The 16,362-nt window shown below is 44.4% G+C and overlaps 1 protein-coding gene across 1 annotated transcript; it reads left to right on the top strand.

Moving 5' to 3' along the window:
- The first annotated feature begins 1,105 nt into the window (after window positions 1-1,105).
- Window positions 1,106-15,026, top strand: Gcm2 (glial cells missing transcription factor 2). The gene is made up of 5 exons (XM_028867779.1): window positions 1,106-1,220; window positions 4,032-4,284; window positions 4,422-4,534; window positions 5,260-5,385; window positions 14,012-15,026. Exons 1-5 carry the CDS (start codon window positions 1,131-1,133, stop codon window positions 14,942-14,944), a joined length of 1,515 nt encoding a protein of 504 aa, XP_028723612.1. The 5' UTR covers window positions 1,106-1,130; the 3' UTR covers window positions 14,945-15,026.
- The last annotated feature ends 1,336 nt before the right edge of the window (window positions 15,027-16,362 follow it).

Raw genomic sequence — 16,362 nt, forward strand, 5'->3', positions numbered from 1 at the left:
GAGAGAAGTCGCCTCAGGTTGGGGGGGGGGTGGGTGGGCTTTCAGCCTTCTAGACAACGTTCTCGGGTCCTCCAAAGCCGCTGAGGATAAAGGTGATCTCCTAGGAGTAGTAGCGACAGTGGCCGTACAGTCTGTTTTAACAAGGGTGTTCTTATGGGTGGCAACTGAGAACTCACAAACCCCTGGTCTCTCTCTTTAACTATGGGTGCTGAGGGAGAGCGGAGAGGGAGAGAGCGGTAAAGGCATGAGCGGGTGCAGAGAGGGAGGAAATTCTTTGGGCTGGGAGCTCCAGCGGCAGAGTTTACTCTCCTCCCTCCCTGTCCGTCTATCCCAGGGTCATCTGACCCCAACCTCCAGATTCACTTCCCAGGACTTTTCCCGGTGGTCAGGACTGCCCCAGCCTGAAGTGAGCCTAGGCTTGAGAACGTACTGGGATGCTAAACTTACTCTCAGACCGAACCACAGAACACAGACTTGAGAACGCAACTGCTCCAAGAACCCAGAGCTCCAAGGAGGCTGGCCCCTAGGCTGCAGGGGCCCCTGGGCTGCTGGCTCTCCAGTCTCTCTCACTTTCCCCACCGCGCAAAGCTCTGGAGAGACTTGATGGAAACCTTTGCTTCCAGAGCCTCAATCCAAGCCCTCTCCAGAACCCGCAGAGAAGATGACACACAGTCGGTTTTGGTTTTCAGCATAAATTAAACTGCTCCACTTGCTCCCGGTCGCCAGCTTCTCGGCTTCAGTTTTCCTTCGCTCAGCAGTTCACGTTGACTCGCCCCTGCGTTCTTGGCTTTGCCTAGGTAGAGAAGCCTGCTGCTGACTGCTGTGGCTGCAGGTGCTGGAGAGGTGGCCCAGTAGAGAGGCAGAGCCGCGGAGTGGGTCCGGTTTAACCTGCTTAAAGATGCTAGCGTTCAGAGGGAGACATTTCAGCACCGCGGCCTCTCCTCTCTCTCCCTCCCTCCCTCTCTGTGTGTGTCTTTCTCTGCCCCTCCTCCACCTTTCTCCTCCCTCCTCCTCCTTTTCCTCCTCCTCATTTCACTCACCTCTCTCAGCCTACTTCTCATTTTGGGGAAGGAGTCACCTTGTTTTTCTCTTTCAGGATCCTGGTTAGAGAGTCCTGGAGGCCCTTGCAGATGCCGGCAGACACCACACAGGACGCAGACTCTGTGCTTTCCTATGGGATGAAACTCACGTGGGACATCAATGATCCGCAGATGCCTCAGGTGAGGAAGATACTGTGCTTTGGGTAAAATGTGACACTGTCCAGCCAAAGGGGAAGCTGCAAGTTAATTCATGCTGAGACCACACACACACACACACACACTTCTGAGGGTCCTTAGATATCTCTCTCTCTCTCTCTCTCTCTCTCTCTCTCTCTCTCACACACACACACACACACACACACACACTTCTGAGGGTCCTTAGTGTTCTCTCTCTCTCTCTCTCTCTCTCTCTCACACACACACACACACACACACACACTTCTGAGGCTCTTCAGATATGGAGGGAAGTTGGACGCTACAGAAAGCAGAGGTCAGTTTAGAGATGTTTCTACTTAGAGTGATTTACTTGTACCTCTCTGAAACACATTAAAATCTACAAAAATACAGACCTATGTTCCTAAGTTGTCAGGCCAAGCTATGTATTCTCTCTCCTTCTCTGAACCAATGCAGAAACAGTCTCTTTTTCTTCGAGGCTGAGGCAGGAGGATTGCCACAAATCCAAGGCCAATCTGAACTCTTTAACAAAACCTCATTTCAAAACAAAACAACAAAAAGTCTTACTCCTTACTCACTTATTCAAAGTTCAAAAGAAAGTTTTGGAAAAAACTCAGCAAATGTAAGTACTACTGATTCTCATGGCCGAGTCAAGCACTAGGAGGCGACTGGAATCTCAAACCAATGTCCAGACTGGAGTGACTTACTGAAAGTCCTCCACCAACTGTGAAGCCATTCTTGTCCCACACTCACTTCCCTAACAGTGACGCGATCATCCTCTCAGGGTAAATTTGTTCTTCATTATCAGAGCCAAGTACAGGCAATGAACACAGCAATTCGTGTTTGGATCAAAACTAGTGACTTTCAAGTCATCCCTGCAAGTGTGTGTGTGTGGTGTGTGTATATAGTGTAGTATTCATGTGTGCACATGTACCCTAAGGGGCTGGAGAAGATTTGCTTCCCTAGCATTTGTGAAGGTGGCCTTCCAGTAGAGTCCTGGTTCAGGCTTTGAGACTTGGCATTTATGTGGCCTCTAGGCTGTGCCAGATAATACTCAGAAACCGGAGTTGTGTGAGCAAGGTGTGTAGCCTCTGGTAGAGTTCAGCATTATTTTTATGCACCTATGTGTAGAGAGTTTGACTTGCTTGTGTTCAGCTTGCCTCCTTTAGCATCTCACGGTGCAACTGTTCTGAAAATAGACCACAGTACGCATGTCCCATTGTTGCTGTCTTCTGTCGCTGTGAGTCTCCATAGGAAACAATCTAATCTTGTGTTTTGAAATGAATCAAACCCAACGATGCAATAAGAACATGACCTCAAAAATGTGTAGACTTCTGAGTGAACAGCAATTATTTTTACTTTCTTTGGGAATCTGCTTTTTTTTGTGGATGTCTTGTGTGTACATGTACATGCAGACATGTGCATGCCATGATGTCTGTGTGGAGGTCATGAGTCAGTTCTCTCTTTCTTCCATGGGATTCAAGTTTTAACTTGATGGTCAGGTTTGCATGGCAAGTACCTTTACCTGCTACCTCATGTCACTGGCCTAGGGAGTCTGATTCTTAACCAGGAGTTTATCAAACATGTGAGAATGGACAGGCACACTGAGGCATAAACAGCAATAACAAAACAATCTCTCTCTCTCCCTCCCTGACCACACACACACACACACACACACACACACACACACACACACACACACGAGAAGCTTATCATTCTAACCCTTCTGACTAACTGGGTGAGTGAGCCAAACTGGTTATATGACCTTGAGAGAGACCTTGAATTTTTGTTAGTCTCAGGCTACTGTCCTGTCATCAAGTGATGAAACCAGATAACAACCTCAAATTTCCCTCAGATCTACTGTCACCCTGTATAGGGTGTGTGTGTGTGTGTGTGTGTGTGTGTGTATGCTGCCAGCATATTAGAGGCAACGAAACCTAATTTCAGGTACACATACCCCACACTGACATACACACACACCGTTAGAAACAAACATAAAATAAATCTTCAATTAAAGAATGGTGGCAAATAGTTGAAAGCTTTTATTTTTAGAGCAGCCAGTCAGCTGTAAATAGTTTAATTTTGTCTTGATTTATATCATCTGATATTATGCAAATAAGAAAATGTCCCAAAATTGCATTCAATTCAATGCATTGGGAGAAAATATGTGAAATTAGTCATTTGAGCCTTGTCGTTAGCTTACCTTTGTGATATGCTCTGTGTCCATTTTTCCTGGAAGAGATTAACTTGAAGCATGTCCTCTATCTTGGGGATTTGGGCCATCAATTTAAATATGGACTGTTGTCTAGAAAGGGTGAGCTGTCTATAGATACAAAGAACAGCTTTTCCAAAACCAGAATGTTTATTTTATATTTTAATACCATTTATATACATTGTGGTGACCTTAATGCTGAGCTGTGAAGTTCAGGAATTAAAATGCACTCTCATCTTTCAGTGCATGAAGAAAGCCAAGAGGTGGCAACACACACCCAACCCATAACCTAACATAACTCAAAATGTAGAGTATTAAGAGTTCAAGATCACCCTCAGCTATATAGTGAGGTCAGCCTGGGCTAGACAATAGCTTGCTTCAAAAAAAATTAATGTTGAAATTATATAGAAAAGGACATTTATTACATGCATTATTTTGGATCCGTCAGGCATGTGGCTGGTGACTGGAATTGTATACTAGAATAATTTGGGGTTATGAAGATTTCTGGAGTTATGATTTATCTTCCACTGCTTGGAGGAAGTTAAAGGCAGGGTGCCTGTGATTCTGGCTCCCTAAGCCCTCTTCTATGGACCATCTTTCCCCAGGAACCAGCCCACTTTGACCACTTCCGGGAGTGGCCTGATGGCTATGTGCGCTTCATCTACAGCAGCCAGGAGAAGAAGGCTCAGCGCCACCTGAGTGGCTGGGCCATGCGCAACACCAACAACCACAATGGCCACATCCTCAAGAAGTCCTGCCTGGGCGTGGTGGTGTGCGCACAGGCCTGTGCCCTGCAGGATGGCTCACACCTGCAGCTGCGGCCAGCCATCTGCGACAAGGCCAGGCTGAAGCAGCAGAGTGAGGCCAGGACAGCAGCTCGGGAAGGGTGGTTTTGGAACCCTGGGTTCTCCGTTCCCAGCTGATGTCCCCTTGCTTCCTTCAGAAGGTTCCGGGCTGCGGGTTGAGCTTAACATTTCTCCTTCTGGGATTTGCAGAGAAAGCTTGTCCCAACTGTCACTCAGCTTTGGAGCTGGTTCCTTGCCGAGGGCACAGTGGATACCCTGTCACCAACTTCTGGCGACTTGATGGCAATGCAATCTTTTTTCAGGTAAGTGAGGTCAAAACACCATTTGTACTAAGTATTTCTGTCATACAACATGGAGCAAACTGCCAGCTATCTGGCCTGGAGATTAAACCACAGATACCCGGTAAGCTCACTAGTTTCCTAGAAATCAAGTGATAGGCTATTGACTAGATTTTGTTGTTTCCCAGACAGGGTCGGGCTGCACAACTCAGTCTGACCTGGCACTTGCTAGGTAACCCAAGCTGGCATTGAACTCATGATCTTTCTGCCGTAGCCATCTGAGTGCTGGAATCACAGCAGTATGCTGCCTTGCATGGCTTGGTGTGCTCTTAAGGGCCAGATGTATGAACCCAGTCACATTGATTAGAGAGAATAAGTGGGTTGCTGGCTGCCTTTTAAGATAACTATTGTCCTTGTTGGCTTTTTTTTTTTTCTTTGAGAAACGGGGTCCTGATAAGTGGCCCAGGAAGGCCTAGAACTCACTATGTAGCCCAGGATGGCCTCATACATACTGTGAACATCCTACCTCAGCCTACCAAATACTGGGATAACAGGCATGAACTACCACAGCCAGCTAAGATGTCTAGTATTGATGCTGTTTGATTTTGAATAATGCTTTGCAGTTTTGAAGAAACATTAAAAACAAACAAACAAACAAACAACTTGCAATCCTGGAAAGGCATCGTCCCAGCATAGCTGCCTTCCTCCTAGAGAAACAGATAGACAATTCAATGTCTTCCTTAACACAGGCCAAAGGGGTCCACGATCACCCCAGACCAGAGAGTAAGTCAGAGACAGAAGCTAGAAGAAGTGCCTTCAAGAGGCAGATGGTCTCTTTCCACCAACCCCAGAAAAGGAGCTCCAGAGAGCCTCAGGTAATGGCCACTGACCCCTCCCCCCAGGGTCTGTGTTTACTTCCAGGATAACTGATCACTAACTGAAAGATGAATGCCATGTATCAATTGCAAAGGTTTAATTTCGTATGAAAATTGCATGTCTCTAACAAATGTCATTAAATCAACACTTGGCTCAGGGCTCCAATCCCTCCTTTAAAATAGGTAAGTGGTCCTCCAGGCGATGACGTCAGGATGCTTGCTGAGTTGTGAGAAGGCAGTTGTCCCACAGTGATAAATATAGAGCACAATTATCTCTCAGTGAGTTCCTGAATCTGCCCTGAACATCCTGTAGCTTTCCCTACACAGGCACACCAAGATAAAGTTTAATTTGTAAACTAGTATGCCAGTGGATTAATAATTAAAACAAAAGAACAATTGTAGCAATTCGTTATAATTCAAGTTATTTTAAACTTATATGAGCTATTTATTTTCAAAATGTTCCACTAGGTGGGAGGGGGGTTATTAACCCAAAACTGAAACCTCAAAAAAGCAAAATTATGCTTAGGAGAGACTATTTTTTTTTTATTTTATTTTTTTTTTATTTGTGATATATATTTTTTATTTTACAATACCATTCAATTCTACATATCAGCCATGGGTTCCCCTATTCTCCCCCCTCCCACGCCCTCCCCTTACCCCCAGCCCACCCTCCATTCCCACCTCCTCCAGGACAAGTCCTCCCCCGAGGACTGTGATCAACTTGGTAGACTCAGTCCAGGGAGGTCCAGTCCCTTCCTCCCAGATTAAGCCAAGTGTCCCTGCATAAGTTCCTGGTTTCAAACAGCCAATTCATGCATTGAGCACAGGACTTGGTCCCACTGCCTAGATGCCTCCCAAACTGATCAAGCCAATCAACTGTCTCACCTATTCAGAGGGCCTGATCCAGCTGGGAGCCCCTCAGCCTTTGGTTCATAGTTCATGTGTTTCTATTCATTTGGCTATTTTTTTTCAATAATTGAGTAAAACTGAAATTTATTATAAGCCACAGTCGTCCTAGGGACCTCCATGCTATATATATATATAGCGTTTATGGTTCTATGGGTTGTGGTCTGATTGTTCATTTTATATCTAGAATCCACCAATGAGTGAGTACATACCATAACTGTCTTTCTGGGTTTGGGTTACCTCACTCAGGATGATTTTTTCTAGTTCCATCCATTTGCCTGCAAATTTCATGCTTTCATTGTTTTTCTCTGCTGAGTAGTACTCCATTGTGTATATGTACCACATTTTTTTCATCCATTCTTCCGTTGATGGGCATCTAGGCTGTTTCCAGGTTCTGGCTATTACAAATAGTGCTGCTATGAACATAGATGAGCATGTATCTTTATGGTATGTATCAGCATTCTTTGGGTATATGCCCAAGAGTGGTATGGCTGGGTCTTGAGGTAGTTCGATTCCTAATTTTCTGAGAAACCGCCATACTGATTTCCACAGTGGTTGTACAAGTTTACATTCCCACCAACAGTGGAGGAGTGTTCCCTTTGCTCCACATCCTCTCCAACATTGGTTGTCATTGGTGTTTTTGATCTTAGCCATTCTAACAGGTGTAAGGTGGTATCTCAGAGTCGTTTTGATTTGCATTTCTCTGATGATTAAGGATGTTGAGCATTTCTTTAAATGTCTTTCAGCCATTTGTAGTTCTTGTTTTGTGAATTCTCTGTTTAGCTCTTTAGCCCATTTTTTAATTGGACTGTTCAGTGCTTTGATGTCTAGTTTCTTGAGTTCTTTATATATTGTGGAGATCAGTCCTCTGTCAGATGTGGGATTGGTGAAGATCTTTTCCCAATCTGTTGGCTGTCTTTTTGTCTTATTGACTGTGTCTTTTGCCCTGCAAAAGCTTCTCAGTTTTGAGAGGTCCCATTTATTAATGGTTGTGCTCAGGGTCTGTGCTGTCGGTGTTTTATTTAGGAAATGGTCTCCAGTGCCAATGCGTTCAAGAGTGCTTCCTATTTTCTTTTCTATTAAGTTTAGTGTAACTGGATTTATGTTTAGGTCTTTGATCCACTTGGACTTGAGTTTTGTGCATGGTGACAGATATGGATCTACTTGTAATCTTTTACATATTGACATCCAGTTATGCCAGCACCATTTGTTGAAGATACTTTCTTTGTTCCATTGTATAGTTTTGGCTCCTTTGTCAAAAACCAGGTGTTCATATGTGCATGGATTAATGTCAGGGTCTTCAATTCGATTCCATTGGTCCGTATGTCTGTTTTTATACCAGTACCAAGCTGTTTTTATTACTATGGCTCTATAGTAGAGTTTGAGGTCCGGGATGGTGATGCCTCCAAGGGTTGCTTTATCATATAGGATTCTTTTAGCTATCCTGGGTCTTTTGTTTTTCCATATAAAGTTGAGTATTTTTCTTTCCAAGTCTGTGAAGAATTGTGTTGGGATTTTGATGGGGATTGCATTGAATCTGTAGATTGCTTTTGGTAAGATTGCCATTTTTACTATGTTAATCCTACCTACCCATGAGCATGGGAGATCCTTCCATTTTTCGATATCTTCTTCAATTTCTTTCTTTAGAGATTTAAAGTTCTTATCAAAAAGGTCTTTCACTTGTTTAGTTAGTGTTATCCCAAGGTATTTTATATTATTTGTGGCTATTGTAAAGGGTGATGTTTCTCTGACTTCTTTCTCAGCCCTTTTATCATTTGTGTATAGGAGGGCTACTGATTTTTTTGAGTTGATCTTGTATCCTGCCACTTTACTGAAGGAGTTTATCAGCTGTAGAAGTTCCCTGGTAGAGTTTTTGGGGTCACTTATGTATACTATCATATCATCTGCAAATAGTGAAAGTTTGACTTCTTCCTTGCCAATTTGTATCCCTTTGATCTCCTTTTGTTGTCTTATTGCTCTAGCTAGAACTTCTAGTACTATATTGAATAAATATGGGGAGAGTGGACAGCCTTGTCTTGTTCCTGAATTTAGTGGTATCGCTTTGAGTTTCTCTCCATTTAATTTGATGTTTGCTGTTGGCTTGCTATAAATTGCTTTTATTATGTTTAGAAATGTTCCTTGTATTCCTATTCTTTCTAAGACCTTTATCATGAAGGGGTGTTGGATTTTGTCAAAGGCTTTTTCAGCATCTAGGGAGATGATCATGTGGTTTTTTTCTTTCAGTTTGTTTATATGGTGTATTACATTGACTGATTTCCGTATGTTGAACCATCCTTGCATCCCTGGGATGAATCCTACTTGGTCGTGATGGATGATTGTTTTGATGTATTCTTGGATTCGGTTTGCCAATATTTTGTTGAGTATTTTTGCATCAATGTTCATGAGGGAGATTGGTCTGTAGTTCTCTTTCTTTGTTGCATCTTTGTGTGGTTTGGGTATCAGGGTAATTGTAGCCTCATAAAAAGAGTTTGGTAGTGTTCCTTCTGTTTCTATTGTGTGGAACACTTTGAAGAGGATTGGTATTAGTTCTACTTTGAAAGTCTGGTAGAATTCTGCACTGAAACCATCTGGTCCTGGGCTTTTTTTAGTTGGGAGACTTTTGATGACTGTTTCTATTTCTTTAGGGGTTATTGGTCTATTTAAATGGTTTATCTGGTCTTGATTTAATTTTGGTATTTGGTATTTATCCAGAAAATTGTCCATTTCTTCCTGGTTTTCCATTTTTGTGGAGTACAGGTTTTTGAAGTATGATCTGATGATTCTCTGGATTTCCTCATTGTCTGTTGTTATGTCTCCCTTTTCATTTCTGATTTTGTGAATTTGGGTGCTCTCTCTTTGCCTTTTGGTTAATTTGGCTAGTGGTTTGTCTATCTTGTTGATTTTTTCAAAGAACCAACTCTTTGTTTCATTGATTTTTTGTATTGTTCTCTTGTTTTCTATTTCGTTGATTTCAGCCCTCAATTTGATTATTTCCTGGCGTCTATTTCTCCTGGGTGAGTTTGTTTCTTTTTGTTCTAGAGCTTTCAGTTGTGCTGTTAATTCCTTGGTATGGGATTGCTCCATCTTCTTTATGTGTGCATTTAGAGCTATGAATTTTCCTCTTAGCACTGCTTTCATAGTGTCCCATAAGTTTGGGTATGTTGTACTTTCATTTTCATTGAATTCTAGGAACTCTTTAATTTCTGTCTTTATTTCTTCCTTGACCCATTGATGTTTCAGGTGGGCATTATTCAGTTTCCATGAGTTTGTGGGTTTTCTATAATTTTTGTTGTTATTGAGTTCTAATTTTAAGGCATGGTGGTCTGATAAGATACAGGAGGTTATTCCAATTTTTTTGTATCTGTTGAGATTTGTTTTGTGTCCAAGCATGTGGTCAATTTTTGAGAAGGTTCCATGGGGTGCTGAGAAGAAGGTATATTCTTCTGTGTTAGGATGGAATATTCTATAGATATCTATTAGGTCCATTTGAGTCATAACATCTGTTAGGTCCTTTATTTCTTTGTTAAGTTTCAGTCTGGTAGATCTATCTTTTGGTGAGAGTGGTGTGTTAAAATCTCCCACTACTAATGTGTGGGGTTTGATGTGCGTTTTAAACTTTAGTAGTGTTTCTTTTATGAATGTGGGTGCTTTTGTATTTGGAGCATAAATGTTTAGAATCGAGACTTCATCTTGGTGGATTTTTCCCGTGATGAATATGTAATGTCCATCCTGGTCTCTTTTGATTGATTTTAGTTTGAAGTCTATTTTATTAGATATTAGGATAGCTACACCAGCTTGTTTCTTAGGTCCATTTGCTTGGAAAACCTTTTCCCAGCCCTTTACTCGGAGGTAGTGTCTGTCTTTGGAGTTAAGGTGTGTTTCTTGTATGCAGCATATGGATGGGTCCTGTTTTCTTATCCATTCTGTTAGCCTGTGTCTTTTTATAGGTGAGTTGAGACCATTGATATTGATGGATATTAATGACCAGTGATTGTTAATTCCTGTTATTTTTTTGGTTGTGTTGTGTTGTCCTTCTGTGGTGTATGTTGGTGTAGGATTATCTATTGCTTGATTTTTCATGGATGTGTTTAGCTTCTTTGGGTTGAATTTTCCCTTCTAGTGCTTTCTGTAGGGCTGGGTTTGTGGACAGGTATTGATTAAATCTGGTTTTATCCTGGAATATTTTGTTTACTCCGCCTATGGTGATTGAGAGTTTTGCTGGGTATAATAGTCTGGGTTGGCATCCGTGGTCTCTTAGTGTCTGCATGAGGTTTGTCCATGATCTTCTAGCTTTCATAGTCTCTATTGAGTAGTCTGGTGTTATTCTGATGGGTTTGCCTTTATATGTTACTTGGTCCTTTTCCTTTGCAGCTCTTAATATTTTTTCTTTATTCTGTGTGTTTAGTGTTTTGATTATTATGTGGCGAGGGGACTTTTTTTTTGGATCCAGCCTATTCGGTGTTCTGTAAGCTTCTTGTATCTTCATAGGTATTTCTTTCTTTAGGTTAGGAAAGTTTTCTTCTATGATTTTGTTGAATATATTTTCTGTGCCTTTGAGTTGGTATTCTTCTCCTTCTTCTATCCCTATTATTCTTAGGTTTGGTCTTTTCATGGTGTCCCAAATTTCCTTGACGTTTTGTGTTAGGACTTTTTTGTCTTTATTGTTTTCTTTGACTGACGAATCTATTTTCTCTATCATGTCTTCAGCGTCAGAGATTCTCTGTTCCATTTCTTGCAATCGGTTGGTTATGCTTGTTTCTGTAGTTCCTGTTCGTTTTGTCAGGGTTTCTATTTCCAGCATTCCCTCAGCATGTGTTTTCTTTATTGTCTCAAATTCATTTTTCAGATCTTGGAATGTTTCTTTCATCTGTTTAATTGCTTTTTCTTGGCTTGATTTGATTTCTTCCCATTTTTTGTTCGTTTTTTCTTCCATTTCTTTAAGGGAGTTTTTTATTTCCTCTTTAATGGAGTTTTTCATTTCCTCTTTAAGGGAAGTTTTTATTTCCTCTTTAAGGGAGTTTTTTATTTCCTCTTTAAGGGAGTTTTTTATTTCCTCTTTAAGGAAAGTTTTTATTTCCTCATTGAGGGAATGTTTTATTTCTTCTTTAAGGGCCTCTATCATCTTCTTAATGTCATTTTTAGGGTTGATTTCTTCTGTTTCTTCTGTCATGGTATGTTTAGGTCTTGCAGGTGTAGAATCACTAGGTTCTGATGTTGCCATATAGGTCTTTATGTTGTTGCTTGTATTTTTGCACTGGCGTCTACTCATCTCTTCCTCTGTGAGGTGCAGGTGGTGTCTGTGTCTGAGAGTGCCTCTCTTGTTCTAATTTTTAGTCTTGGTTTAGTAGTGGTTCTTGGTTAAATTGGTGCTATTGGGCTATTTCTTCAGGGGCAGCTGATTTCGATCGGTGAATTATATACTTATGATTCTGGTGATCTGGTTTGGTGTCTGGGTAGTGCCTTCTTCTGTGTTCCCAGGTCACGTTTTGTTCATTTGTCAACTCCTCAGCTGATCTTGATTCCTCAGACTTTAAACTGTAGGCATCTGAATCCTCTCCCAGATGGGTTTCAGCTGAGCAGGGTAGTCTCACCAACACCTCCAAATTGTTGGGTTTCACAGGATCAGCAGCTGGGCCCTGGGTTGTTCTCAGACGGAGTGTTCAGATTCGTTCTGGTTCTGACCCACCGAGATAGCTTCTTCCCCAGATGTTGGGGTTAGGGGCGTCCCTGTTCCAAGCTGCGTCTGCTTGTCTCCGTCCCTGTGCCTGTTTACCTCTGCAGTCTGCCACCGGGCCTGTATTTCCCTGTCAGCTGCTGCTGGGCCTGTCTGCCTCTGGAGGCCGCCACCGGGCCTGAATGTCTCTGCAGGCTGCAGCCGGGACTGAATGTCCCTGTCGGCCGCTGCCGCCGGGACTGAATGTCCCTGTCGGCCGCTGCCGCCGGGACTGAATGTCCCTGTCGGCCGCTGCCGCCGGGCCCGTTTACCTCAGCGGGCCGCTGCTGGGCCCGTCTACCTCCACAGGCCGCCGCCACAGGCCTACCTGCGTCTGCTTGTCTCTGCCGCTGGGCCTGTCTACCCCTGTGGGCCGCCGCCGGGCCTGAATGTCCCTGTCGGCCGCTGCCGCCGGGTCCGTTTACCTCAGCAGGCCGCCGCTGGGCCCGTCTACCTCTGTGGGCTGCCGCTGGGCCTGAATGTCTCTGCCGGCTGTCGCCGGGTCTGAGTATCCCTGTCGGCTGCCACCGCTGGGCCCGTCTACCTCCACGGGCCCCGCCGCAGGCCTACCTGCGTCTGCTTGTCTCTGCCGCCGGGCCTGTCTACCTCTGTGGGCCGCCGCTGGGCCTGAATGTCTCTGCCGGCTGCCGCCGGGCCTGAATATCCCTGTCGGCCGCTGCCGCCGGGCCCGTTTACCTCAGAGGGCTGCTGCTGGGCCCGTCTACCTCCACGGGCTGCTGCAGGCCTACCTGCGTCTGCTTGTCTCTGCCGCCGAGCCTGTCTACCTCTGTGGGCCGCCGCTGGGCCTGAATGTCTCTGCCGGCTGCCGCCGGGCCTGAATGTCCCTGTCGGCTGCTGCCACCGGGTTCGTTTGCCTCAGCAGGCTGCCGCTGGGCCCGTCTACCTCTGTGGGCTGCCGCTGGGCCTGAATGTCTCTGCTGGCTGCCGCCGGGTCTGAGTATCCCTGTCGGCTGCCACTGCTGGGCCCGTCTACCTCCAGGAGAGACTATTATATGTGCTTATCAACACTGAATTAATAGGGCATCCTTGAGAGGGCTTTTCGCATTTTGTGTTAGTTTTCTGTTACTGTAACAAAATACTTGAGACAATGTACTTGCAGAGAGGATAGGTTTGTTGAGGTTCATGGTTTTAGAAGTTTAAGTTGGGTTCCAGTGAGCCCCACTTTGGAGTGAGGAGTGCATGATGGGAGACACTTTTTACCTCATCACCTGAAACAAAAGAGAAAAAAGAAGGAGCCAATTCCCAATACCTCTGCTGAGGACACACCCCCAGTGACCGATAATCTCCTACTAGACCTCACCACTTTAAGAGTCCACCATCTCCTGATGGTGTCACCCTGGGGACCAAGCCTAAAACACATGGATCGTTGGGGGCACTCAAGATCCAAGCACTAGTAGCAGTGTTTATGAAGGAACAGATAAGTTTTCCCTAGTCAACTTGACCAAATTTGCATTTCCACCAAAACAAGCCAAGCAGGCAGTGAGCATGAGCAGAGCAGCCCCTGACATTGTTCAAGCCCTCCCACATACCAAGCGCTGATCTGAGAGTTCATGCATTCCAGGGTTACAGAACCCATTGGAAGAGCTGGCTACATCTAAGCCCTGTATTTAAAATGCTGATCCAGATCCAGAGAAAACACCAGTTTGGTTAGGAGGGACAGGGACAGGATTCGAAGGCAGGTTTGCATGTCTCCTGGGCCTCCACTCTTAGGAGCACACGGATGAAAACAGGTACATCCATTGCACAACCCCACACTGCCCGGCTATTAGAGACCTTCCTTGTTCAGTACATCCATTGGCAACCTCTGGACCCCAGGCCCAAATTGTAAACCTTAGTAGGACATGGTTCATTACACAGAGTCCAGCTGCAGGTGTATTTTATTTATGTGGCTGGCTGTTGCCTTAGATAACGATGTTCACATCATTTACGTATTATATGTCATGGGATGTGTCGTGTGTTCTGTGTCTGTATTTGTGCCTTTTTTAGGTAGGAAGCAGTCAGGATTGCAGTGGAAACCTCAACAACATGCCTGTCCCGGAACCCCCAGAACTGTTTGACGTGACTGCTGATGCCAGCTTCCCTATTACAGGGCAGCCCTGCCCTTCCTTCCCAAACTCTGATGTTCACAGAGTCACCTGTGACCTGACCACCTTTCAGGGAGATGTAACACTACCCTTTCAGAAATACTCAAACCCAAGCATCTATTTGCCCAGGCCACCTTGGAACTATGAATTGGCAGGTCTTGTGGGTACAGGTTCAAGTCCATATCCCACCCTGTATAAAGATTCTTCCAGTATCCCTGATGACACAGACTGGGTTCATCTAAACTCACTACAATATAATGTCAGTTCATACGGCAGCTATGAGAGAAGCTTGGATTTCACAGCTAAATATCATGGCTGGAAACCTGCACATGGGAAACCTGGCCTTGAAGAGAGGGTTGATTATGGGCAATGCCAGGCTGTGACCACGTGCCCTTATTACAACCCAGAGCTGCCCTGCAGGTACCTGCCAGTGCCACCAGCAGGTACCCAGGCCCTGCAGACCGTGATCACCACCACAGTGGCCTACCAGGCTTACCAGCACCCTGCTCTGAAACACAGTGACAGCATGCAGGAGGTCAGCAGCCGTTCCAGCTGCACCTGTGGTTCTGAAAACCTGCCGATGCCCATCTATCCACAAGCCTTAGACCCTCCGGATGCAGTCATCCAGGCAGCCTCTCCTTCAGAGAGAGCCCCTGGGAAACTTCCGGGAGATTGTCAGGTCAACAGACCCACCCTGGCTTTTCCTCAAGAGACAGATCCCCCCAGGACAGATGGAGCAGACGCCTGGGATGTGTGTCTGTCTGGGATGGGCTCAGTGATGGGTTACTTGGATAGAGCAGGACAGCCTTTCAACTTTGACAGTGAGGAGTTTTAGAAGGATTTCAGGGTACAGGCACCATGATAATGGAGTACATGCGAGAAAATACATGCAAAGGGGCAATTGTTGAGATGATTCATTTTGTATGTTTTGTTTTGTCTGTTTCACTATATATATATGTATATATATATACATATATATATACATACATATATATATATACATATATATATCAGAGTTAGCATAAGGGTGAGCTGAGGATATCAGTGGGACATGATAGACAGGATGCTGGAAGTTTGCCCAGCGTTTTGAAACCTGTCACACCACATAGACTATTGGGAGTGTGAGTCTCCCAAATGAACAAATAAACGAGATGGAGGCCTGTACTGCACAGACTTGACTTCCCTTAGCTTACCAGCCAAGGCTCCTATTCTTATTCATCATAACCTTTTCCTTTTAGACTGTTAGGGAATTTCACACAGCCGTGGACTGCATCGAGAGGCTGTTTAAGTATTTTCAGAATGGAAACCTGGAGAGAAATGTCTGAAACTTAGCGAGTGTTCTGTTACCCTGTGGGCTTTCTCATAAATCAGCTGGTGAATCTGTAAATCAAGAGGACTCCTCCACCACCTGGGATGCTCTGACACCTGTGAACTGAAGCTCCCAGGAAGAAAAGGCAAAGCCTCACCTGCGTTAAAGACTCCACAGCGTTGATTGACTGGTGAGAACTTCTGTGATGTTGAGAGCTGGAATGTGGCAGGTCTGAAGCTGGATCTGAGACCTTATCCCCTTAGCAGCCATTTATTACTTATTATTAAGGAAATCCTTTGGGAATGTACAAACAGACCCCGAGTTTCCACTGCCCCAAAGGCCAAGAATGTCATCAAGTAGCCCCTTAGACCCATAAAAATATTTTTCTACCTTACTGGACAACCTGCCTACCTGTGTTTCTGCAAATATATTTTTCAAACACTTTGATTTGTGAGTTCCTTTATTCTGTTACTATAGAGACTTCAGGAAACTGCTACTGTCAGGTTGGAACATGCTACTGGGGGCAACCTGAGCCCATGCTCACTTATATTTAGCTCCATAATAAATTATCTCTCATTTCCTTTGAGGTAAGAGCTGTGGCTTTGTGTCAACACACCCCTGTAATCCCAGCACTCTGGAGGCAGAGGCAGGAGGACACACTGTCACCCTTACTGTAGGTGGCGTTTCAAACAGCAGACAGTTTCTGTGTTTCATGAGCCACTCAGGACAGAAGTTCGGACCTGTAACTTGCGGATAAGACACAACTCACTGTACAGTGAACACATTGAAATCATCACCTCTTTTAGACACATTTCAACTAGTGAAGCCTTATGCTTTCTGTGCTGACAAAGCTGAATCTGTTTGAATAAAAGAGTATTGATAACATACAAAGTTAATCTATGGAAGAGTGTGTGTTCACTAACCCATCTGGTGGGTTCAGTAGT

Source organism: Peromyscus leucopus, chromosome 5 (genome assembly GCF_004664715.2).
Source record: "Peromyscus leucopus breed LL Stock chromosome 5, UCI_PerLeu_2.1, whole genome shotgun sequence".
NCBI classification, from domain to species: Eukaryota; Metazoa; Chordata; class Mammalia; order Rodentia; family Cricetidae; genus Peromyscus; species Peromyscus leucopus.

Excerpts from the sequence above, each read along its gene's own strand:
- Gcm2 (XM_028867779.1), top strand. The coding sequence starts at position 1,131 with ATGCCGGCAGACACCACACAGGACGCAGACTCTGTGCTTTCCTATGGG. Across the intron at positions 1,221-4,031 it reads ATGATCCGCAGATGCCTCAG|GAACCAGCCCACTTTGACCA; the intron begins GTGAGGAAGATA and ends ATCTTTCCCCAG. Across the intron at positions 5,386-14,011 it reads GGAGCTCCAGAGAGCCTCAG|GTAGGAAGCAGTCAGGATTG; the intron begins GTAATGGCCACT and ends TGCCTTTTTTAG.